The sequence below is a fragment of the Carya illinoinensis genome, chromosome 13, assembly GCF_018687715.1.
Source record: "Carya illinoinensis cultivar Pawnee chromosome 13, C.illinoinensisPawnee_v1, whole genome shotgun sequence".
Classification (NCBI taxonomy): domain Eukaryota; kingdom Viridiplantae; phylum Streptophyta; class Magnoliopsida; order Fagales; family Juglandaceae; genus Carya; species Carya illinoinensis.
Window position 1 is genome coordinate 3,870,743 of NC_056764.1, and position 27,671 is coordinate 3,898,413.

General features: G+C 37.3%; 1 protein-coding gene across 3 annotated transcripts; it reads right to left on the reverse strand.

Moving 5' to 3' along the window:
• Positions 1-460: 460 nt before the first annotated feature.
• On the reverse strand, positions 461-27,537 carry LOC122291624 (probable aspartyl aminopeptidase). Of its 3 annotated transcripts, none has more exons than XM_043099432.1 (10): positions 27,303-27,537; positions 27,087-27,177; positions 26,117-26,252; positions 25,537-25,809; positions 5,259-5,406; positions 4,227-4,466; positions 3,264-3,396; positions 2,920-3,101; positions 1,968-2,080; positions 461-1,017 (listed from the first exon to the last, which is right to left on the reverse strand). In XM_043099432.1, the coding sequence occupies exons 1-10, from the start codon at positions 27,465-27,467 to the stop codon at positions 909-911; spliced, it is 1,590 nt and encodes a 529-aa protein (XP_042955366.1). In that variant the 5' UTR covers positions 27,468-27,537; the 3' UTR covers positions 461-908. The 3 variants fall into 3 exon arrangements, with proteins under 3 accessions (XP_042955366.1, XP_042955365.1, XP_042955367.1); XM_043099431.1 differs by having other exon boundaries at positions 27,087-27,183; positions 27,303-27,536; XM_043099433.1 differs by lacking the exon at positions 25,537-25,809 and having other exon boundaries at positions 27,087-27,183.
• Between the last annotated feature and the right edge of the window lie 134 nt (positions 27,538-27,671).

A 27,671-nucleotide genomic window follows, 5' to 3' on the forward strand; every position in this document is an offset into this window, starting at 1 on the left:
TCCACCATATATTTATATCTGAAATGAAACCACATAATCAGCACAGCCGCTTCTTATTCCTCCAGATTGAAGGATACAAGGTTTGTTTCATGCCAATTCTGTCTCAGTCTCAGTCTCTCTCACAGAACAACATTGGTCTCTCTACTCACTATTGAATCTTCCATACAATGAGCAGCAAACCTCTCTGTACCATCATCGAAAATCATGCAGATGCACACCCACATATCGTACCGTCTAGCCATTATAAAATCTTCTTTACTTTCTAACCGATGTCAGTTTTGGCACTTACATCTCACTCATACATGCATGCTTGGATGCAAACGATTTAGTCACACAGCTTGTCACCCTGATCCAATAGTTTGCTTTATTTGATCTATTTACCTAATTGTACTGAAAACTAGAGATACTTATCCAAGATTACCAGTTTGTGTATCATCATTTCAGGGGCAATACACGTGGATCCAAATGGAGAAGCAGAATTCCGAGCTATATTTGCAAAACTGCTATATAATCCAACAAAATGAGAGGCTAAGGAAAAAAGCTCAACTGCTAAACCAGGAGAACCAGGCTTTGTTATCTGAACTGAAGCAGAAACTCTCCAAAGCAAAAATAAATACCAACAACCCTAGCCCCAACATCAGCTCCGCTTCTGCCCCAGGTCCAGATAGTTCCGATAAATCTTGACACATGATTACAGTTGCCTCGATCTCCACGAAGAAAAGGACTGATAGCATCCCTGCTTTTAAGTTCATGTACCTTGCTACAGTTTCAATTCCGACATCTCTTTCATAGCAATGAAAAATAATATAATGAACTGAAGATTTATTTGATGAAGAACTCAATACAAGCCTCTCTCTCTCTCTCTCTCTCTCTCTGAGCAAATAAATAATCTCCAGTAGGCCTAGATCTTAAAAATCCACATTCAGCTTCCTGTCTATGCTTGAAAATGTTTGGTAGAATGCCTTGAAATGCTTGTAAGCAATGTCTACATCCTCCTTGCCACATATCTCTCTCACACTGCAGTTGAACCAAAAACAAGAAACCAACCTAAGCGCTGGAAGAAGTAAAAACAGATATGTTTCCCTTTTATTCACGAGACTCTAATGAGAATAAACCTCGCAGAGATTTTCTAATAAGAAGACTGATGGCACTATGGTCAAATCTGAAGAGCTAATTCATAGATGTACAGAGACCAGTTGAATCACCAATATGACATGGTTCACCATTTTAGGTCACTGAGAGAGAGAGCTGCTTTTCTGTATAGGGGTTACAGGTCACCAATTAAAGAAGTCAAGAACAGGCAGAGAGGGCACAGAAGGAAACCTACTCTGTTGAATTTCCCGTGCAATAAAAAAACCTCATATTGGCTACGGCTAATTGGTGTCGGCTGTTTAACAACTCAAATAATTGGCGTAATTAAAATTAATTCAGATGCTCTCTAAAACCTTCCTCCCACAGTTTCTTGAAGTAACAAACTTTACCAAATGAATTTAACATGGATGAAAATTATTATTTGGTACCAACAACTTTCATTGAAACTGGGATGAAGCAATCTTTGTCCAAACATCTAGTTTTAATATTTTCAAACCGCCCAAAATGTTCCCATCCAGACTTGAAAAGAAAAAACATTTATAAATTCACAGCGATTTGAGCATCTACATCCTAGGGTGGGGAACCTCTAGCTATGTGTTCAAACGCCAGTACAACAACATTAGCTTGAACTCTCAATCCAACTCAAAAAAATTAATTCATTTCTCACAAGAGTGAGTATATTTAACAAATAAGATATAAATCCCAATGAACAATTTAGTTATCCTAATATTTTCCTCTCACCAGTTGACATCCAAACTTTATAATTCCTTTTTTTTCTTGATGCTCTTGTTTTTTAATTTTTTTTGGGAAAAGACTTGTTTTTTAATATCTAGGAAATATTAGATAAATCTAGAAGAAGTAATCTAATTTGCTACCTGTGCATGGAAAGTTGAGCAATGCCACAATCAACAGTCCGGATGCCAACTCCTGAAGCCAGAATTGGACCTATGGTGGAACCACATCCCATGTCATTTCTCACCACAAATTCCTACACAAGTAAATAATTTGGTAAACATTCCTGCTGCCTCAAGGTTTGTGGTATGTAACATGTTGCTAATATTTTTTAGTGTGCAAAACATGACAATTAAGTTATACCACCCCATCACATTAATTCTACATATTATTTCCAAAACAAGTAGAGTTAGGCCATGTTTGGCACTTTATTCTCATCTCATATCAAATGTTTTCATAATTTCCTTCCAAACATCATTCAGACATAAAACTTTTTAATTTCAAATTTTCAACATTTTCATTTAATCATTACAACTTTCCCAAACTTTCAAGCAGAACAAAGAAAATAATACAGCTTTTTCAAATTTCAAAACAAAAAATTATATTCATACAATATTTTAACTTTATAATATTTTTATTCATATTTTTCTCTCTCCTTTCCCAAAATCCAATAAAATATCTATTCACAAACCATTTCACTACTATTCACATAATTATTATCTCATCTCACTACCCAAACGCGCCCTTAGTCTTGAAGAATAGATGCTTGTAATCAAAACATATTGCTAAATCTTAATGGGGATCATAGATGTTTCAAACATCTTTAATACAACCTAGGTGTCAAGTCTTCAACATCATGTTTACGGAAGAGACCTTGAGTTATGACCTACGAGGAAGAAAAAAACGTCTTTGGTGACTAGAAAGACTAGAAAAGAAAACATCTATTCCTTTCTATAAAGAATCCCTTGTGTCACTGATCTTTTGTTTTGAAATGGATTTATTTTGCAATATATTTTATAGGAATAATCCAATAGCATACCTAATATAAGATTATAGGAAGAATCCATGGACATAGTCAATTTCAATGACCATTACCTGAGTTGGAAGGTTATGAATTTTGCCAACTTCTTTGAATAGGAAAGCCGTGACACCACTAGTAGCATAGCGCTGGTTTGCATTGTGCTTGATAACAAGTCCCTTTTGCATTTCTGGGCGATGGTGTTCTTCATGCTTATCCATGAAATTTGGATGAACTCCATGAGCCATATCTGCTGACACTATAAAGAGAAAGCATCCCAAAAAGATACTTCAGAAATTGAATTGTGTGCACTAATGAAATAAAAACTGAATACAAGTTACAGAAACATAAGAATAAATACAGACTTCTGCAAATTTGTGCAGCTAGTACCAAAGTCAAAATTGTACAAATTGAATCATACCAAGAAATGAGTGGCGAATTGCACGCTCAAAAGCACCTTCACCAACATACTTATTAACTAAGCAACTAACTATTCGCCTCATAGCCTGAAACATGGTTGGTGCACCAGCTCCCTGAACTGAATCTGAACCCACCTAAAGAAAAAAATTTGAACAGAACAGTTGTTAAATGGCTAACATAGCAAGAGCCAATGCAGATAAAAGATCATCCACATTTGCAAATCTATTAAGCATAACAAGCAAATGCGTAGTATAATAAAAGAAAAAAAAATGTTGAAAGCCGTCTGATTCCGACAACCAATTTAGAAAAATAGCATGTTGTTTACAAGCTGGTTGCCCATTAGCCACTCATCTCCTCAAATATTTGAAAATGGATAAAATCGCAAACATAATAATACTTCAAAAGAGAATTGTGATCCTTCTAGCTCCCTCAATCTAGTAATAAAAGAGTTAATAGTAAAATATGTTCAATCAATGGGAACTAGCTCCGATAGCAAAAAGAAACTTTTAAGTAACATATTCTTTCATATAGCATGTTCTATAGTTAAATAATAATAATAATAATAATAATAATAATAATAATAATAATAATAATAAAAACAACCATGATGCTAAGGGAGGTAGCTCAAGTAGAGGGAAGTCTAAAAGGAGGGCAGTGTGAAGATGGGGGGAAACACAAGGGGTTGGGGTTGGGGTTGGGGTTGGGTATTAGTTCTACAGGAAACAAGGAGTTGAGGTTCAGTGTACTTTTTTGCATCATTAGGGGCTCTTTAATACGGGCTAGGTGTTTTCTTGCATACGTTTAGTGTACTTGGTTACTTATTTTGATATATATAATATTTTTACTCGTAAAAAAAATAGTTAAAAAAAAATGATTTTAAAGCATAACTGTTATTTTGATAAGCATACAAGATAGATAGAAAACTCCATCTACGCAAACTTAAGAACCAGTAGAAGATGTTTACCTCTTCATTATCAAATAAAGCAACCATCCGAATTGCATGTTCACTTGATAAATCGCTAGATGATTTACATGAATCAATAAGTGCCCGTAATGCACAATAACTGGAAGCAAGGTTGTCCAATCTTCCAGAAAAAATAAATTCATCCTTCCCACCTCCAAGGCAGCTAGGCTGGGTATCACAAACATTTAGCTCAATGCTCACTATGTCATCAATGCTGCAGTTCAGCTCATCTGATAATGCCTGGGAATTGAAGTTTTAGATTAATTTCAAGAATGATGGATCTGACACCTTCAACTACTTCATAGAAATGTATATATTGCTCCATTACTTTAAGCAGTTGTCTCAACAAGTAAAATTTTTTTTCCTGGGCAATTAAAAAGATTTAGTTACTCATATAGAAAGGTATAATAGGAATTAATCGGATAGTAATGTGTTTCAAAGACAGTAGGCACAATATTAGAGATTTAGGTTGTGTTTGGGTGTTGAAGTCTCTTCAACACTTCTCAACACTTCTCACTACTATTTATTACTTTATTATTACTTTTCACCTACTTTTTTTACTATTCATTACTTTTTACCTACTTTTTATTACTATTCATTACTTTATTATTACTTTTCACCTACTTTTTTTACTATTTATTACTTTTTACCTACTTTTTATTACTATTCATTACTTTATTATTACTTTTCACCTACTTTTTATTACTATTCACAACTCTCCTCAACACTTCTCAACACCCAAACCCACCCTTAGCTATACGACTCTCCCAAAACTATATAAATAAAGTCATCTTAGATTATCTTAAAGAAATTTCTCAACTAATTTCTGTTGTTCATGACATTGAAATGTGACAATTTTTATTGTGACATGATTGTTTGAACATTCTACCTTTTCATAGAAAGATTATGCTCAAATCACAATTCGCCTAGAAGGCTAGAAGCATTGGTATGCATTTACTTGTATACATTAACAAAAGAATTGGTATGCATTCATTAATTTGCTAATAACTGGAGGAAAAGTGAATGGGATACCTGCATAATCAGTGGATGATGAGCAGCTTTTGAAGAAGATGCTGTACTTTTCTCTTTTGACTCCAGAGAAGTTTCTTCTAGTTTTGTTGAAAGTAAGGGAATCAGATGAGTCTCTAGATTCGGTTTGAATCCATCCTTATTCACTGTGCTAAATAAACAAAATACTGAATCAGAAAGAAAGCCAGCAGATAACCTCAGTGATCACATGTTGCAGGTACATCATACATACAATAAACTACACATAGCACATAATAAGAACCTGTTTTCTAAACTTTAAAACTCTAGCATCCCTCAAAGATCATTCACATGCATGTACCTCAAAGGTCATTCATTTGCATACATGCATGTGAATGATCTTTTAGGGTATGCTTAGATGGAGGGAGAGGGAAGGAGAGGAGAGGTGAAGAAATGAGGGTTACCCTTCCGACTATTAGTAGGTATTTTCTTTAATTCTCTCAAATTGAAGGGAGTTTAAAGGGAGAGGATATGGGGTTCAAAAATTTCTGTTAATTTTTTTATCCATTGACCGTTGATTGAAATTACAAACAGTGCCTGAACAGACCCTTATCACTTGTCTCACTTTATTTTTTTTAAAAAAAGTAATAAGATCTCATTGATATAAAGATAGGCATAGCCCAATAATCACTTGTCTCACTATATTACAAATTTAAAAATAAAATAAAATAAAAACCTTATCCTTTTCTAAAATTTCCACCTTTCAACCAAAGCAAGGAAAGTAAAATCTATTCCTGCTTCCCCTCATATTATTTATCAAAACATCCAAACAAAGGAACAGTTAACTATTCCTCCTCTCCTATCTTTTACTCTCCCACCTCCTTTTAAGCTCTCCTCTCATCAACCTTGAAACCTAAAAAGTTCAAGATCAATTCTCATTGCATTATATTGGAAAGACTCTAAATAGAGCCATTTCATATGATCAACAGAGCCTCTTGGGCTTTGTTCGGACCATTTCCCTATCATGGGCTTAATGTTCATGATTTCCTTGTATCTATTTCTGCTTCCTAGCTAGGTGTTTTCTCTTGTATACATCCAATGTGCTTGGTTACGCCTATTGATAGTAATAAATTTTTACGTATATAAAAAAAATTTCTAAAGTGGTTCCATAAAATTGTCCTTAGCAATCACCAGTTTTCCTCTACTAGCCACATTTAAGAAACCAAGCTTCCTTTCAAACCACATTTTTTTTTATAAATAAATAATTATATTGATCAAAGAGTGGCAACGCTTGAATTACAACTCTGATGCCCCACCTAAGTGGGCACATTAGAGGCAAGAAAATCTCGAAGGGCCATGCCATTAAAATCTACAACTATGGCCCATCTACAAAGAGTTCTAAAAAATAAAAATTTAAGCTCCTCTAATGATCTTTCCCGGTCTTCGAAAGTCTGCTCATTGCAGTCCCGCCACAAACTCCACAAGATGCAAATAGGGATCATCTTCCACATTGCTTTAATCGGTTGCTTGCCTCTAATGCTTGGCCAACTGGCCAACACTGCCTTAACCGTTTTTGGCATCACCCAGACCATTGCCGAATGAGCAAACACCTCATTCCATAAAGTCCTTGCTACATCACAATGTAACAAAAGATGATCTACCGACTCTCCCCCTCCTTTACACATACAACACCAGTCTGCGATAACAATCCTTCTTTTCCTTAGATTATCAATGGTAAGAATCTTACCCAAGGATGCTGTCCAGACAAAGAATAAGGCTTTTGGAGGTGTCTTGTGACTCCAAATCTTTCTCCAAGGGAAATGAGAGCTGGACTCTGGGGTGAGAGCCTTATAGAAAGACTTAACAGAGAAAATACATTTTCTTGCTAGCATCCACCACATGACATCTTCTTGCTGGTTGTTTACTCTTATGGAGTACATAAAGCTGTAAAAATCTGCAATGCTGCTTATCTCCTAATCTTGTACTGCCCTACCGAAGTTAATATTCCAAGTAATCCGTCCCCCCGCCACCTCCATAGCATCCGCCACTGATAAATCATTTGCACTCGCCAATTGGAAGAGTGAGGGATACAAATCTTTTAAAGCCCTGCTATCACACCACATGTTGCTCCAGAATTTAATCCTAGATCCTGTGCCCACCTGGAGCTTAACAAAGCGGTTAAACATCTCCCAGCCTCTTCTAATGTGTTTCCACAACCCAACTCCATAAGCCCCTCTAACTTCTCTAGTGCTCCAATCTCCCCATAAGCCGCCATATTTCTTTTCAATAACCAATTTCCATAAAGAGTCTGGCTCCCTGGAAAATCTTTATAGCCATTTGCCTAATAATGCCCGATTAAATACCCTTAGGTTTCTAACTCCCAGTCCTCCCCTCGGGATAGAGTGGGTTTCCACTTAACCAAATGAAACTTGAACTCATCCCCTAAACCCCCCCACAGAAAATCTCGTTGGAGTTTCTCAATACGGATTGCCACACTTGCTAGTATTGGGAATAAAGATAAGAAATAAGTGGATAGGTTAGATAGTGTACTTTTTATTAAAGTGATCCTACCGCCTTTAGACAAGTACATTCTTTTCCACCCCGCCAAACGCCGCTCTATTTTCTCGATCATTGTATCCCATATCAAAGAAGCCCTCGAAGCACTCCCCAATGGAAGTCTTAAATAAGTCATAGGGAAAGAAGCTATCTTGCAACCCAAAGTTCTTGCCAAGAGGTGAGTATTAGGGACTAGCCCAATTGGCACCAGTTCTGATTTATCCAAATTTACCTTCAAACCCGAGACTACCTCAAAGCAAAAAAGTAGGGCCTTTAGTGCTTGAAACTTGAACTCATCCCCCAAATCCCCCCACAGAAAATCTCGTTGGAGTTTCTCAATACGGATTGCCACACTTGCTGGTATTGAAAATAAAGATAAGAAATAAGTGGATAGGTTAGATAGTGTACTTTTTATCAAAGTGATCCTACCGCCTTTAAACAAGTACATTCTTTTCCACCCCGCCAAACGCCGCTCTATTTTCTCGATCATTGTATCCCATATCGAAGAAGCCCTCGAAGCACTCCCCAATGGAAGTCGCAAATAAGTCATAGGGAAAGAAGCTATCTTGCAACCCAAAGTTCTTGCCAAGAGGTGAGTATTAGGGACTAGCCCAATTGACACCAGTTCTGATTTATCCAAATTTACCTTCAAACCCGAGACTACCTCAAAGCAAAAAAGTAGGGCCTTTAGTGCTTGAAACTTGAACTCATCCCCCAAACCCCCCCCCCCCCCCCCCCCCAGAAAATCTCGTTGGAGTTTCTCAATACGGATTGCCACACTTGCTGATATTGAGAATAAAGATAAGAAATAAGTGGATAGGTTAGATAGTGTACTTTTATCAAAGTGATCCTACCGCCTTTAGACAAGTACATTCTTTTCCACCCCGCCAAACGCTGCTCTATTTTCTCGATCATTGTATCCCATATCGAAGAAGCCCTCGAAGCACTCCCCAATGGAAGTCCCAAATAAGTCATAGGGAAAGAAGCTATCTTGCAACCCAAAGTTCTTGCCAAGAGGTGAGTATTAGGGACTAGCCCAATTGGCACCAGTTCTGATTTATCCAAATTTACCTTCAAACCCGAGACTGCCTCAAAGCAAAAAAGTAGGGCCTTTAGTGCTTGAACCTGCCTTTGGTCAGCTTCGCACATAATCAGAGTATCATCTGCAAATAATAAGTGGGAAATATTAATAACACCCCTATTCGGGGTTTCGATTGGGAAACTTGTTATAACCCCATTCACAACCAGTGCCGATAGCATCCTGCTTAGCGCCTCCATGACTAGGACGAATAACAAGGGAGATAATGAGTCCCCTTGTCTCAATCCACGTGAGCTCTGGAAGAAACCCACTAACACTCCATTCAACAATACGGAGGATTTTGCCGAAGAAATGCACCAATGGATCCAGGTCCCCCACCGCTCCCCAAAACCACACCTCCTTAGTAAATGAAGGGAGGAAATCCCAATTGACATGATCATACACCTTTTCCATGTCGAGTTTGCACATGATCCCTGTTTTCCAGGCTTTTAGTCAACTATCAAGGCATTCATTAGCAATTAACACCGCATCCAGGGTCTGTCTTCTTTTGACAAAAGCATTTTGCGGTTGCATGACAATCTTCCTCATCACCTCACTCAATCTATTCGCAAATACCTTGAAAATTATCTTATACACCCCACTCACTAGACTAATAGGCCTAAAATCCTTAATCTTCATCGCCCCCACCTTCTTGGGTTTCAAAGCAAGGAACGTTATATTAAGGTTTTTTTCAAATTTTCCAACCCTGAAAGAACTTCATTAGGTCTTCCTTAATAACTTCCCAACAGTCTTGAAAGAAATTCATAGAGAAGCCATCCTGTCCTGGTGCCTTGTCCTTAGCCATCTTCCTCAAAACTTCATAGACCTCTCCCTCTTCAAAGTCCCTTTCTAGGTGTGATGCATCACTCAAACCAATGGTGTTAAAATCCAGCCCATTCAGTGGAGGCCGCCAGCCCACCTGCTCCTTTAGTAGGTTCTCATAGAATTCCACAACATGATCGTGGATTACCAGTTCATCTCTACACTCCACTCCATCCACCTTCAACATCTCAATATTATTATTTCTCCTGTATGAGTTTGCAATTCTATGGAAGAAACCCGTGCTCCAATCCCCTTCCCACAACCATAATGCCCTTGATTTTTTACGCCAAGACATCTCTTCTAATAGAATCAACCTTTCAACTTCTGCAACTAGCTCAACCTTCCTCTCTTGTTCCGCCTGAGTGAGGTGTTGGATCTCTTGAAGTCTCTCAATCTCCTGGATTTCTAACTACTTTGCTTTTTTAGTTTCCCCCACATTGCCAAACGATTCCAGGTTCCATACCTATAAATCTTTTTTTAGAGCTTTCAGTTTTGCCGCAAAAATGAAACTATGAGTACCTTGAAACTGGTAGGAAGTGTAACAGCCCGCTAGAAATTTAATGATGAAATTTCTATTGGCTTTAGGAATCTTGTGAAGTCCCCATACGTTTTCACGAATCTATTAATCGTATAGGTTTTAGTCTAACTACATAGTTAGTATTATTACTCACTATGGTATCATAAGTGTGTTTTTGAGTATTAGAGATAGTTAGAAAAGTTTTAATTGGACACATGGAAAGATATTAGCCACCTCACTCTTCCAAGTCTACTCTCTACTTTTAGAAAATAGCTAAGCTGATTTTCGAAGATATTATTGGGTAAGAGAGACTTACACTCAGCTCTCACTCCGGGTAAAGGAGACCTACACTCAACTCTTATTCCGGGTAAGAGAGACCTACATTCAACTCTCACTTCAACCTAATCTTCTTTCATATTTTGTCTATAAATACCTCCAGCCACTCCCCACTAAATTATCTTCCTTTACACCTTTCATTGAAAGAACACCAAACACTCTTTTGGACAGCTTTTAAGTATTCTTTTGCACGCCCATTTCGAAACTTTTGTAAGTGTTTTATCATAAAATCTCCTTCTTGTATGTTCCTTTTTTAATCTAGTTTACATGGATATCTTATTTGTTCAATTTGAAGGTCATTTGGTCAATCAAATATTGTTTAAACTCTAAAAAGGTCATTCTGAGAGATAAACTGGAGAATATGTCATAGTTTGGAGTTTTTAACCAAGCTAATGGATAGCTATTGGTCCGAAATTTTTATGGAGTATTGTTAACATGTGTATATGATTATTGGTTGAGAATTGTTGCATGATTAAAAGTTTTGATGAAAGATTTTCTTAGATCTAAAAACTTAGAAACTGGAAGAGGAAAAACAGTTTCTATTTTGAGAAAGTTTAAATCTTTGGTGGTTTAAACTTATTCCAATGGCTTTGATAGTTTTATTGAATGATCCTAATCTTCTTATATACATGTTATAATATTATTTTGAAAATATTTAATATTAGTTTCAAATATATGAAATTTTATGTAAAAAGATATTCGGATAGGCCAAAGTGTAGATGTTATTGGCTAAATTTATATTTTAATTAATTTTTAACCATGTGATCTTGAATTAGAAGCTTATATATGTTTTAGGACATCTTTTTAAATTATGTGATGGCTTGGTTTGAAGATCACATCTTTATAATTCATAGATCAAAAGGTTGATCAAAATAAGTTAGAAACAAAAATCAATGGAAATAGAATATGGAAATTTCGGCCCTATTGGAAATAGAATATGGAAATAGAATATAATTCATATCACGATATAACACTATCTCAAGTTGGTCATGTCTTTCAAGTTATGTTCAAGTCACGTTATGTTACGTCAGGGCTTCTGTCCTTTCGTATTCCAATCACGTTTCATCTTGAGTTACATTCAGTTTCGTGGGGTGCACAAGAACTGTGGCACACGAAGTATGGGGTCACAACAATTGTGACGCATACACTATGTGAGGAAAAGCAATTGTGACACGTAGAATACATGGGGCCACAACAACTGTGGAGTATGTATTTAACTGTATTGTGACACGTAGAATACATGGAGCCACAACAACTGTGGAGTATGTATTTAATTGCATTGTGACACATAAAATACATGGGGCCACAACAACTGTGGAGTATGTATTTAAACAGTTAAAGTCAAGTTTCAGAGTAAGTTCATGTTAAGTTTCAGATCAAGTTCATGTCAAGTCAAGTTCAGTTCACGTTTCAATTTAAGTTATGTCAGTTATGCTATGTTGTATGTCAAGTTATACTTTAATTACTTATGAACTTGTGTTGCATGTCTCGACGCTTCAAATGTCCGTCCGATCCCAAATGGAATTTGAGGGCGTCACAGGGTGGTATCAGAGCAATACGTCTCTGGGCAGTAAATCCACATGTTCTTAGGAAATGCACCAAATATTAGGTTTGAAATTTAGTTGTCATTAGGCTTGGATTTCTTAAAAGTATGAAAGGTAGTATGTGATTGTAATACGTATACTCGTGTATTACAAGAATGGACAAATGACTCGCGGTAGAATGCCTCAAAACCCTGAGGTTGACTTCAATTAGGAGAATCATAATTCCCCGATAAATGGAGGATTAGTTGAAGCTGTGCGTATGCTGACTGGCGTTCTTAGACATCAGCAATAGCAACAAGTGTATGTACCTAACCCGAAGTTAGGGGTTGTCCATATGAGAAGTTTATGATTTACCGTTACCCGAATTTTTTTGGTAATGGAAGGCCACTGAGAGCCGAGAAATGGATTATAGATCTCGAGAGAACGTACAAGATTTGTGGATGTCTTGAGGACCAAAAGGTTCTATATGCTGGATACCTATTCCAAGAAGAAGCTGAAATATGGTAGAATACACGTAGGCAACTTCCAGTTAGGGAACTAGGTAGTGTGGCTTCATTGTCTTGGGAAAGGTTCAAGGAAAAGTTTGACAACAGATTCTTCCCAAACTCTATCAAACAATTGAAAGCCCTGGAATTCGCGTCCTTAACACAAAGCAGTTCGACTGTAAAGCAGTATGCAGCTAAATTCATGGCATTGGGAAGGTTTGCACCACACTTGATTTCAACTCAAAAGATGCAGGTACAAAAGTTTCAAGCAAGACTTCTACCTAGAATCCAGAGTTAAGTAGCTTGCCTCAGAATAGAGAATCACCAAGAATTGGTAAATGTAGCGGCGATAGCAGAGGATGAGCAGAAGGAATTGGCGATCCAGAACATTACCAATCGAAAGAGTGCCATGCCGTTTGCTGCAAGCAGTAGTGCTGAGAAAAAGAGATCTTTTCTAGTCCAGAAAAAGGCAAGGGAATAATGATAGGAGGACAGAAGCCGTCCTTTTATTCACCATGCCCTAAGTGTGGAAAGCGTCATCCTGGAGAATGTCACAGGGGATATAGAGTCTGTTACCGATGCGGAAAACCAGGAGATATGATTAGAGATTTTCCCAACGCCATGCAAGGTAGTGGAGCTGGTGATCACAAGCCAAGGCCCCACATCCCGACATGCATGTATGCAGTAACATCAGGTGATTTTGATGTTGACGCACTTGGAACTGACGAAGCTGGCATCATAACTGGTATTTTTTTTTCTTTTCCTTTTAGTATTTATGATGTTGTAGGTATTATGAATGTGTTAGAATTAATATTAATACTGGTGTATATATTTTTTTAGGAAGTGTTAATTTGTTAAGGTTCTAGACTTGTGCATTATTCGATTCAGGTGCGTCGCAATCCTTTGTGTCTGCAGCGTTTGCACGAATTTGTAGTTTGCAAATTGAGCTTTTACCACAATGGGTTGTAGTATTAATTCCCGACGGGAATACAGTATCTTGTACCCGTTTAGTTAAGGATTGTCCGTTAGAGCTAGAAGGAAGGACACTGAAGGCTAACTTGTTAGTATTCGATCAGATGGAATTCGACCTAATTTTGGGGATGGACTGACTTTTCAAGCACTACGCTAAGATAGACTATCGGAAACGAGAGGTTGTGTTTGAACCCCCAACTGAAGATAGGATGAGTAACGCGGGAACATCAGTTAAGGCCACCCCACCTTTAATCTCGACGTTGCAAATTAAGAAGTGTATCGATGAAAGAGCCTCAGCGTTTCTATTGATAACTGTAGAGGAGACAGCCGGTGTGACGCCCCCAAATTCCGTTTGGGATCGGACGGATATTTGAAGCGTCGAGACATGCAACACAAGGTTACCTGCCCCCGTTCATGACATATAAGATGCAATGTTCCTAACATGCATCTAACATTATGCAATATTCGTAGCAGATAAATTTTTTTCTTTAACAAAACTATGCACCAAACTGAAAATATCTCAAATGCTTAAAACATACTTCATATATAAAGACCCATTGAACAACTAAAATCACAACACTAATCCAAAATGCTTATGATCCAAAAAGTACTGGAGATGCAACTCCATAGTACAAGTAGTAATTTACGTTAACTACTATATTAACATTGACGTCGCATCGTCGCTCAGTCAACTGTGTCTAGTTGGTCAGCTCCTGATTCTCCTTCAGGTCCTGTAACAGGATCTACCATTTTGGAGGAATGGTAGTTGAGACTACCACAGTGAGATTTGATTACAAATCTCAGTAAATTAACAAAAAACTTCCACACAAGCTAATGATGCATGGATGACAGTAAAATATGAATGCATAATCAAATTCATAAATAATTAAAGTATAACTTGACGTACAACATAGCATAATTGACATAACTTAAATTGAAACGTGAACTGAACTTGACTTGACATGAACTTAATCTAAAACTTAACTTAACATGAACTTGTTCTGAAACTTAACTTAACATGAAAAATACATACTCCACAGTTGTTGTGGCCCCATGTATTCTACGTGTAAATACATACTCCACAGTTGTTGTGGCCCCATGTATTCTACGCGTCACAATGCAGTTAAATTCATACTCCACAGTTGTTGTGGTCCCATGTATTCTACGTATCACAATTGCTATGTCTCACGTAGTGTATGCGTCACAATTGTTGTGACCCCATACTTCGTGTGCCACAATTGTTGTGGACCCCACGAAACTGAATGTAACTCAAGATGAAACATGACTGAAATACGAAATGACTGAAATCCTGACGTAACATAACGTGACTTGAACATAACTTAAAAGACATGACCAACTTGAGATAAGAACGTTTTGTAACATAACATATAATAGACAACATATTTAACATAATATACTTGTAACAGTGAATATTACATGACTTGACATACATGTAATAGATGGCATACTTAACATGATGTACTTGTAATGTATAGCAACACATGACAGAATATATTGTATAACAGATGAAAACTGATAACAAAGTAAATTCTGTGTAACAGTCAATTATATGATGACTTGGCATGCCATGACATATATGATAACACACATACATACACTATAGTTCCTTTACTTAACACATACATAGTAGACTGCTAGTAAGTTAAAAGTTAACTTACCGCAATCTCCGCGTTTCTTATAAAACCTCAAGCGCGATCACGAGAAACTGTAATTAGTGATTCTAAAAGTTAACACTCAATCACTAATAATTTAAAATATGAAAAATACTAACTTAAAGAGTAAAATTTTCATTTTACTCTCTATATGTAGGAAAATGACCGTTTTACCCATAACTCAAGGATTTTGCATACTAACTCCAAAAGTCACCAAAATTTACATATCTCATGTAAATTTTATTCTCAACTCAAATATCAATTTAGAAAAATTTAAAACTAATCACAACTATTAAAACTTCATAGGGCCGAAATTCTCATATGCTATTTCTATTGATTTTTGTTTCTAAGTTGTTTTGATTAACCTTTTTATCTATGACTTATAAAGATGTGATCTTCAAACCAAACCATGACATGGTTTAAAAATATGTCCTAAAACATATATACGCTTCTAATTCAAGATCACATGGTTAAAAATTAATCAAAACATAAATTTAGCCAAGAACATCCACACTTTGGCTTATCTGAATATATCTTTGCATAAATTTCATATATTTAAAACTAACATAAAATATCTTCAAAATAATAATATAACATGTATATAAGATGCTTAGAATCCTCTAATAAAATTATCAAAGTCATTGGAATAGGTTTAGACCACCTAAGAGTTAAACTTTCTCAAAACAGAAACTGTTTTTCCTTTTCCAGTTTCTAAGTTTCTAAATCTAAGAAAATCTTTCATCATAACATTTAATCATGCAAAAATCCTCAACCAATAATCATATACACATGTTAACAATACTCCATAAAAATTTTGGACCAATATCTATCCATTAGCTTGGTCAAAAACTCCAACCTATAACATATTCTCCAGTTTATCTCCCAGAATGATCTTTCTATAGTTTACACAATATTTGACTAACCAAATGATCTTCAAATGGGACAAATAAGATATCTACGTAAACTAAACTAAAAAGGAACAACTTATATGAATGAAACTCTATAATAAAACACTTACAAAAACTTCGAAATTAGTGTGCAAGAGAACACCTAAAAGCTGTCCAAGAGAGAGTGTTTTGTATTCTTTCAATGGAAAGTGCAAATGAAGATAATTTCGTGGGGGGTGGCTGGAGATACTTATGGATGAGATATGGAAGAGATGAGGCTGGAGTGAGAGTTGAGTGTAGGTCTCTCTTACCCGGAGTGAGAGTTAAGTGTAGGTCTCTCTTACTCGGAGTGAGAGTTAAGTGTATGTCTCTCTTACCCAATAATATCTAAAACAATCAACTCAAGATATTTTTATTCAATAATATCCACAAAATCAGCTCAAGATATTTTTATCCAATAATATCTACAGTTTTAAACAAACGTTTCGTCCGAAAATATGAGAAAGAGTTATTGCGCCATAAAACTTTAAATAACCCTCCGAATCTAATGGCACAAACCATAATACATTTTGACACTTCTATCTCCAATAATCAAAAACACACTTCTGATACTATAGTGAATAATAACATTATGTAGTTAGACTAAAACCTATACGATTAATGGATTTGTAAAAACTTATGGGGTCTTCACGAGATTCCTAAAGCTAATAGAAATTTCACAATTGAATTTCTAGCAGGCTGTTACAGCCGGAACTATAGGAATCCAAGGGATACCTGTGGTTGAAGACTTTCTTGAAGTTTTCGTTGATGAGTTAACTAGTTTACCACCGGATAAAGAAGCAGAATTCCAAATAGAGTTGGAATCGGCAACAATTCCGACTCACAAGGCGCTGTATCGTATGGCCCCTACTGAATTGAAGGAGCTTAAGCTACAATTGGAAGAACTTTTGGAGAAGGATTTTATCCGCCCCAATTTTTCGCCGTGGGGAGCACCTGTGTTATTCGTGAAGAAAAAAGATGGGTCTATGAGGATGTGCATAGATTATAGAGAGTTGAATAAGGTGATGATTAAGAATAGATACCCATTACCCAGAATCGATGATTTGTTTGATCAATTGCAAGGAGCAGCAGTGTTTTCGAAGATTGACCTGAGATCCGGATATCATCAGTTAAAAGTCAAGGATCAGGATGTGCTGAAAACTGCCTTTAGAACAAGGTATGGTCACTTCGAGTTTTTGGTGATACCTTTTGCGTTAACCAATGCTCCAGCCGCATTCATGAACATGATGAACAAAATATTCAGACCTTATTTGGATAATTTTGTTGTCATATTTATCGATGACATCTTAATCTACTCTAAGAGCAAGGAGGAAGACAGACATCATCTAAGTATGGCTTTAACTATATTTAAGGATCAGAAACTTTATGCCAAATTTAGTAAGTTCGAGTTCTAACTGGAAGAAGTAAAATTTCTAGGTCATGTGATCTCTAGTAGAGGAGTAACAGTAGACCCGAGTAAGATTGAAGCCGTAACAAACTGGCAGAGACCGACCAGTATGCATGAGATCTGAAGTTTCTTGAGACTGACTGGTTACTATAGGAGATTTGTGGAAGGATTCTCCCGTTTGTTTGGACCACTCATCGCCCTGACTAAGAAAAATGTGAAATTTACTTGGAATGACAAGTGCGAAACAAGTTTTCTTGAGTTAAGAAAAGACTTACAACCGCACCGGTACTTACACTGCCAGAACCTCTTAAACCTTTGGTGGTGTTTAGCGATGCATCTAAGACAGAACTCGAATGTGTGCTAATGCAAGAAGGGAAAGTGATTGCTTATGCTTCATGACAACTGAAGGATTACGAGCAGAATTATCCTACTCATAATTTGGAATTAGCTGCAGTAGCTTTTGCTCTTAAGATTTGGAGACATTATTTGTATGGTGAGAAGTGTGAAGTTTTCACGGATCACAAAAGCCTAAAGTATCTATTTGAGCAAAAGAGCCTTAATATGATGCAAAGAAAATGGTTGGAATTAATCAACGACTATCAGTGCGACATCAAGTATCATCCTGGAAAGGCCAACGTGGTAGCTAATGCTTTAAGTCGCAAGAGCAGATAAGAAGCTTCATCTGTTCCGTCATCAGAAGTAAATTCCCTCTTATGTAGTATAAGAAAACTGTTGATTAGAAACCGTAATCAGGAAATCACGTTAATTACAGTCCAAGAATTCATTCCATTGGACTGTGAATGATTGAAAGACCGTCAAAAGAAATACAGTAAACTTGCGGAAGTTGTAAAAAGAATCGAAAAGTCAAAAGGACCAGTGGACTTTAGCCTCAGAGAGGATAGGACTCTGTATTATAAGGACCGAAGAGTCATTCCATCAGATGAAGAGTTAAAGGAAAAAGTACTAAAGGAAGCTCATAACACACCTTACACTGCTCATCCTAGTAGCACAAAAATGTATCAAGATTTAAAACAACTTTTTTGGTGGGAATGAATGAAAAGGGACGTAGCAGAGTTTGTGAACAATTGTTCTGTCTGTAGATTAGTAAAAGCATAGCACCAAAAGCCAGCCGGTAAATTGCAGTCATTACCAATCTCGGAATGGAAATGGGAGGATATTTCGATGGATTTTATACTGGGATTTCCAAATACCTCAGCCGGAAATAATACTATCTGGGTAATAGTTGATCTTCTGACGAAAAGTGTTCACTTCATACCCATCAAGAATACAGATTCTCTAGAAAGATTGACGAGAATTTATATAGCAGAGATTGTCAGATTGCATGGAGTGCCTAAGACGATCGTATCAGATAGAGACCCTCGTTTTACGTCATACTTCTGGAAAAGTTTACAAGAATCGATGGGGTTTAGTCTGAGGTTTAGTAGTGTGTACCACCCACAAACAGATAGACAGACAGAAAGGACGATTCAAACTTTAGAAGATATGCTAAGAGCATGTGTTTTGGATTACGAATGAAGTTGGGAGAAGTAACTACTTTTGGTAGAATTTGCTTATAACAATAGTTTCCAGGCCGCTATTCAAATGACACCATATGAAGCCTTGTATGGTAGAAAGTGTAGATCACCTCTGTATTGGAATGGAGTAGGGGAAAGTAAAGTAGTTGGACCAGAAGTCTTGCAAGAGATAAAGGACCAAGTACACCTGATTAAAGAAATGATGAAAACAGCACAGAGTTGACAGAAGAGCTACGCTGATAATCGAATGAGTATAGATTTTAAAATTGGATATTGGTCTATGTGAAGGTATCTCCTATGAGAGGAGCAAGTCGTTTCGGACTGAAAAGCAAGTTAAGTCCGAGATACATGGGACCCTATGATATAGTGGAGAAAGTGGGAGTAGTTGCGTATCGTTTGGAATTGCCAACTGAATTCCATGGAATTCATAATGTTTTCCACGTGTCTTCTTTGAAGAAGAGTTTTGGGAATCAGACACTAATGATAGTGGATCCCGATAATATACCTTTACAATCCAACTTGACCTATGAAGAGAAGCCAATGCAAATTATTGACTGGAAAGATAAAGAGTTGTGGAACCGTAAGATCCCATTGGTTAAAGTACTTTGGCAAAATCATAACATTCAAGAGGCGACTTGGGAGAAGGAAGTTGATATGCGAGCCAAGTACCCCCAGTTATTTGACATCTAAATTCAGTCTTGTAGAGTTGTTTTGACTTCTGCTTAGTTGATATTTTGTGGTTCACTTGTACGAGACTGATTATATCAGATGTTGTACTTCTTTGTTTGGATATCAATAAAGTATATGTGTTTCCTTAACTCTTGGTTTGTTACTTATGTCGATTTCGAGGACGAAATTTTTTTTTAGGAGAGAGGTAGTAACAGCCCGCTAGAAATTTAATGATGAAATTTCTATTGGCTTTAGGAATCTTGTGAAGTCCCCATAAGTTTTCACGAATCTATTAATCGTATAGGTTTTAGTCTAACTACATAGTTAGTGTTATTACTCATTATGATATCATAAGTATGCTTTTGAATATTGGAGATAGTTAGAAGAGTTTTAATTGGATACATAGAAAGATATTAGCCATCTCTCTTCCAAGTCTACTCTCCACTTTTAGAAAATAGCTTGAGCTGATTTTCGTAAATATTATTGGGTAAAAGAGACCTACACTCAACTCTCACTCCAGATAAGAGAGGCCTACACTCAACTCTCACTCCAGGTAAGAGAGACATACACTCAACTCTCACTCCAGCTTCATCTTCTTCCATATTTTGTCCATAAATACCTACAGCCACTCCTCACAAAATTATCTTCATTTACACCTTTCATTGAAAGAACAACAAACTCTCTTGGACAACTTAAGTATTCTTTTGCATGCCCATTTCGAAACTTTTGTAAGTGTTTTATCATAAAATCTCATTCATACAAGTTATTCCTTTTTTACTCTAATTTACGTGGATATCTTATTTGTTCCATTTGAAGGTCATTTGGTCAGTTAAATATTGTTTAAACTCTAGAAAGGTCATTTTGGGAGATAAACTGGAGAATATATTATAGTTTGAAATTTTTGACAAGCTAATGGATAGATATTGGTCCGAAATTTTTATGGAGTATTTTTAACATGTGTATATAATTATTGGTTGAGGATTGTTGCATGATTAAAGGTTTTGATGAAAGATTTTCTTAGATCTAGAAACTTAGAAACTGAAAGAGGAAAAACAGTTTCTATTTTGAGAAAGTTTAATCTTTGGTGGTTTAAACCTATTCCAATGGCTTTGATAGTTTTATTGAAAGATCCTAATTCTCTTATATACATGTTATAATATTATTTTGAAGATATTTTATATTAGTTTCAAAGATATGAAATTTTATGCAAAGAGATATTCGGATAGGCCAAAGTGTGGATGTTCTTAGCTAAATTTATATTTTGGTTAATTTTTAACCATGTGATATTGAATTATAAGCTTATATATGTTTTAGGACATCTTTTTAAATCATGTGATGGTTTGGTTTGAAGATCACATTTTTATAGATCAAAAGGTTGATCAAAATAAGTTAGAAACAAAAATTAATAAAAATAGCATATGAAAATTTTGGCCCTATGGAGTTTTAATAGTTGTGATTAGTTTTAAATTTTTCTAAATTGATATTTGAGTTTAAGATAAAATTTACATGAGGCATGTAAATTTTGGTGACTTCTGGAGTTAGCATGCAAAACCCTTAAGTTATGAGTAAAATGGTCATTTTCTCACACGTAAAGGGTAAAATAAAAATTTTACTCTTTAAGTTAGTATTTTTTCATATTTCAAATTATTAATGATTTAGTTCTAATATTTAGAATCACTAATTACAGTTTTTCGTGATCGCGCTTGAGCTTTTATAAAAAATGTGGAGATCAAGGTAAGTTAGCTTTTAACTTACTAGCAGTCTACTGTGTATGTGTGCTAAGTAAAGGAACAACAGTGTATGTATATGTGTTATCATATAAGCTATGTCATGCTAAGTTATAACATATTTGTCTGTTATACAGAATTTATTCTGTCATGAGTTTCATCTGTTATACAAGATATTTTGTCATATATTGCAAGTATGTCAGATTAATTATGTTTCCGTTACATGTGATATCATGTTATGAAATATTGTGTTTTACATGTTACAATAAAACTCTATCTCAAGTTAGTCATGTCTTTTAAGTTATGTTCAAGTTACGTTATGTTACATCAGGATTTCTGCCATATCGTATTCCAGTCACGTTTTATCTTAAGTTACATTCAGTTTCGTGGGGTCCACAACAACTGTGACACACGAAGTATGAGGTCACAGCAATTGTGACACATACACTACGTGAGACAGCAATTGTGACACGTAGAATACACAGGGCCACAGCAACTGTGGAGTATGTATTTAACTGCATTGTAACACGTAGAATACGTGGAGCCACAACAACTGTGGAGTATGTATTTAAGTAGTTAAAGTCAAGTTTCAGACCAAGTTCATGTTAAGTCAAGTTTCAGATCAAATTCATGTCAAGTCCAGTTCAGTTCACGTTTCAATTTAAATTATGTCAGTTATGTTATGTTGTACGTCAAGTTATGCTTTAATTACTTATGAATTTGTTTATGCATTCATGCTTTTACTGTCATCCATGCATCATTAGCCTATGTGGAAGTTTTTTTGTTAACTTACTGAGATTTATAATCAAATCTCACTGTGGTAGTCCCAACTACCATTCGTCCCGAATTGTAGATCTTTTTACAAGACCTGAAGGAGAATTAAGAGCTGACCAAATAGATACAGTTGACTGAGCGATGATGCGATGTCAATGTTAATATAGTAGTTAACATAAATTACTACTTGTACGATGGAGTTGCATCTCCAGTACTTTTTGGATCATAAGCATTTTGGACTAGTGTTGTGATCTTAGTTGTTCAATGGGTCTTTATATATGAAGTATGTTTTAAGCATTTGGGATATTTTTAATTTGGTGTATAGTTTTGCTAAAGAAAAAATTTATCCACTGCGAATATTGCATAATGTTATATGCATGTTAGGAACATTACATCTTATATGTCATGAACGGGGGCAGGTAACCTTGTGTTGCATGTCTCGACGTTTCAAATGTCCGTCCGATCTCAAACAGAATTTGGGGGCGTCACAGGAAGACCACCATTGTTTAACCCTATCCACAAACCCTTCAGGTTTCAACCACATATTCTCAAATTTAAATGACCGACGACCCTTACAAATGCCTCCACAATCGAGCAAAATCGGCCAATGATCCGAACCAATATGAAGCAACCGCTTCTATCAAACCTCCGAAAAATGGCTTTCCCATTCCGGTGAAATTAGAAACTAGTCCAGTCGTGACCATGACTGATTATTAGACCAAGTAGCGGTACCACCGGCTAAAGGCAAGTCTACCAAGTTCAAGTCAAAGATACACTCCGAGAACACCTCCATTGCTGGCCGTAATCTTCTACTTCTCGATGCTTCGCTTGGGAATCTCACAAGATTGAAATCTCCCCCTATACTCCGAGGTCCCACCAGTTGTGAATCCCAGCAAGTTCATCCCATAACAAGCTTCTGTCTGCGTCTAAATTGACGCCATAAACACCTGCAAAAGCCCAAAGATAGTTATCTGCTACACTCTTAAACGAGCATGCCACCGTATAATTTCCAATAAACTCATCCACCCTTTCTACAACATGTCTATCCCACAATACCACAATTCCTCTTGACGCCCTATTTGAGGCTAAATAAGCCCAATCTACATGGACCCCACTCCATAAACTTTGCACAATTCCTCTATCAATACAATTCAATTTAGTTTCTTGTAAACATACAATATCCACTTTCCATTCCCTGATCATATTTCTAATCCGCAAGCACTTATCCACATCATTAAGCCCACAAACGTTCCAAGCCACTATTTTTGGTTTCATGGAGGAACGGTCTGCCCCTTCCCTTTTACCCTTCCCCTGCTAGCGCTGCCATCCATATTCATTGACCAAGTCAGTCTTTTGAGCTCCCGATGCTTCTTTGATTCTCCCTTATTTTTTTGTTTGTGCCCCACTTCAATTGCTGTGAATAAGGCCATGAACTGCTCCTTATACCCATCGCATTCAAGCCCCACTAGTTTCTGTATTTCTTTTACCTTGTGAAAAACCCAATCCGAGACATTCGGTTGAGGTGGGAAACAGAAATTCAGCGGGGTGGGTTCCTCCAATCTACTTAACTGGTTTCCTTGAAAAACTCCATCCAGAGTTATATCATCCAAACCCATCTGTCCACCATTGTTAGGTAGCTCAAAATCCCCTCCACTGAAAGGTTACAGTCATCGGGCCCCTCCCCCTTCTCTTCCTCCATCTCCAAATCACTATCTGAATGGATTGAGAGTTCCAATCCGCCTGCCACCTTATCTCCTGCACAAATCGGCGTTGTCTGGCCACCACACAGTGGGAAAAAATTAAATACACTCGCCGGCGTTGAAACGCTTAGATTCAGCATAGGGTACTATACACCCATGGCCGCCGGCACATTGTCGGAGTCTCCCCCTGCTCCCGTTGGCGACTTCTGTAAACTCTTCGTTGGCAAGACAGCTGCCGGCAAGCATTGCACGAGCTCAGGAGTTGCCGAAGCCCCGTTGTTGGACGACGGGTCGTTTGATTGGGGCATCGCGTTCTTGGGTGAGCCAACCAAATGGCTCAAACTTGGTGTGTGCTAGGACGGCCCAAGCCCAAACCCTAGTCCTAGATCTTCGGACGCAACGTTGGGCCGGGCCTTATCCACGAAGCCTGACCTTTCTATTTCATGGGGACTTACGGATTGGGGTTGAGGCCCACTTTTAGACCCTTGTGGCCCCGAGCTCAATAATCCTTCTCCAGAATTCATCTCCCCTTTCCCCTTTATTTCCTTTCTCATCCCGACATATGCTCGTAATTCCTCCATTTCCTTCTGCACTTTCCTCAACTATCCGTGCAATTCCAACAGGCGCCTGCTACTCACCCACGTCTCCTGCCCAACCTTAGGCCTGCCATAGCCTAACGCTCGTACAGATTGAGGGGCTCGAAACACATCCCCATCCCGACCATATTCACCTGGTTTCTTCTAGCCATGTACTGGTCTCGACGTCGTGAGGGCCTCTGCGTACGTGAGGTTGGATGGTCTCATTGCCCTTCTGTTCGCCTGAGCCCCAGTGCCTTTAACTACCGGCTCCCTCGTCTGGGCCATCTCCTCAACAAGCTCCTTTAGGCTCTTCCATCCCCAACCACCTGAACCTTCAGGAAAACAAAGTAAAGAAACTCTTCCCTCACGTCCATCCTCTGCAACCGATAGATATCGTCCACGATGGTTTGCGCATCGTTGTGCAACAAAACTCCTAGAGCCCTCCCTTAACACCAAGTACACCTCCTTGCTCCCCCCTCTCAGGCATTCCTCCAGAGCACGCACAAGCCGTAACACTGTGTTACAGCACACAACCACCTCAAACTTTTCCTTCCATCCCCTTTCAGATATGTGAATGTTTATTTCTCCTCTCACAAGCGCGATCCTTTTTTATTCTACCACTAACTCTCTAGACAGAATCATACTCCACCGTATAAACTACACCGCCGTCAAACGTTGTTTACGCCAGCCAATAGAAAAACTGCATGTGTATGGAGAGAGTTTTGCATGTGTTCCTTTCAAACCGCATTTCAGGGTTTTATATTTAGAATGCCTCAAAGTGCAGCAAAAGATGCGTCCTTTATGCAAGTGAAGTTAACTACCATTATTTAGTCCAGTCTAAATTTACTCTAAAATTTGACTCAAGACCAATTCAAAATCTACAAAGATGTTAAACTCTAATCTTCGTATATTACCATCAATGTACAAAAATACATTTGCTATGGAACTATCATTCATTTGTTTTATGTTACCAGTGGAATTAAATGAAAAAGAAGACAGTCTTTAAGAAGGACAGTGGCAAACCTGTCAAGATGAATGGCCAGTGTTGGTATTCGTAACAAAGGCCTTTTTACTTTGACAAGCTTGTGCACAAAAGATCCGTTACTACCTCTCACTATCACCCTTCCAGCAACACTTAAGTCTCTGTCAAACCAAGTATGCCATAAACCACCACCATAGGTCTGCACATTGACCATCAGATAACCAGTTTTGGACGATGCAGATTTTGGTTTTAGTTTTAGACAAGGGCTGTCTGTGTGAGCAGCAATCACATGAAAACCATTACCAACAGCATACCTACATAACTAAGAGAAACCTTTTATTAAAAAATTTCCATTAATCCACTGTCACGTAAGAAGGGTAAAACTAATGAAGAAACTGAACAGGAAATTTTAATGGTTGTGTATGGACAATCTAGAAAGCAGCAGTAACAACTGCTATGCAAGAAGAAATGAGGGCTATTCAAAATTTCCAACCTAAAGGTGTCAGTGATCACAGTCTACAACCTCCTTTACGCCCAGTAGTCAGTCTTATATTGTACAAGCCTAACATGTATGCAGATTGAATTGAGTATAAATTTTAAAAGAGGAATTATTCCACTCACTTTTCCCCAATTGCAAAAGCTACTAAACTAGACATATTTCGTGTGAAGAAGTATCGTCCACCAGGCTTTAGGTCCCATTCGTCATTCTCATTTAACAAATGAAAACCAGCATCAATTAGTTGTCGTTTAGCTTCAGCTGCAGATGAGAATAGTGTACATGAGAGAAAAGATCAGACCAAACACCTGATCACCTGAAATTCAAACTAAAAGTGATTCCACATTTCCTTCCTCAAGATATATAGATCATTCAGCCACAACAGTGAGATAAGTACTTATAACTAATATAAAATAGCTAGACAAACTTAATACTAATTTAATAAATAAAATCCTATTTTAAAGTTAAGTTGGAGGACTAAAGCATGATCAGTGAATGGAAAAGATTTAAGAGCTGAGCAAACTTATTTGACAACAATGTCACCACACTGAATTTGTGCGGGGCCATTAAGAATATCTAACTACTTCAGCATAATCTAGTACCAATATATTCGCTTCGAGCTATATTTTTTCCATAATGCTCGAACTCCATCAGTACCAAAAATAATATTACTAATAACAAGTCTCAAAACTTAATATTGAAGCCACCTGATTTTGAGATGTTCCAAAGTTGAAGTTCATGTTCATGTCACAAAGTTGACAAGTAGTCACACCAAAAGCTCGTTTATTTCATACTTGGCTCAAAAAGCATCTACCCGTGAGATATTAAATTTTACATTTTCAGTTGTCCGGAACCTAACTAACAAGGCCTGCACTCAGCGGTATGTTTTCTTTTCAAGCCAAGTTTTGCTAAAGCTTCGATTTGTTTTATTCAAAACATTACAACCTGAACCCAGTTATAAAATTGAGTTGCACAGAATAAATATATGTAGAAGGAAACATAGACTTGTAATAAGAATGACTAAATTAATCAGAAATCCTGAAAAACCGAGGAACCGAGGAACATAGACCAAAAGGAAAACAGAGCGTTTTGTACCCGCCGCATGAAACTGAGTCCAGGACTCGTTGAGATAGTCCAGAAGATCCCCCACTATAGACTCTCCCGATCCAACCGTTGAAGATGAACTCTGAGACTGCCCCAAAAAAAGTCAGCTTTTAGAAAGAAAAATAGAACCATATGGACATGCATACAGATAGACATATATGTGGAGAGAGAGAGAGAGAGAGAGAGAGAGAGAGAGAAATTGGGGACCTCGTGTGAATCAGAGGTGGAGTAGAGAGGCGTGGAGGAAAATTTGCGACGGAGATTGGAGTTGAAGCAGTAGGAGGGTGAGGGAGGGCATTTGGGGAAGAGCAAGAAGGGTTTGAGAGCCGGACACGAGTGGTGGAGGGGTTGTAGTCGAGATATCGCCGCCATTTTCTTTGGCAAGCTACTACCACTTTGTAGTGCTTCACTCTCGCTTCCTCCGCAACGGTTCGATATTTATAGGATAAAAGTCTGAAGTCCCTGTTTGGAACATTTTCAGAGTTGAAAAAATCTGGACTTCATTTGTTTTCTTTTTTCTCCTTAAATTTTATTCTTTATTTCACACTATACTATACATATTTTTTTTTTTAAACT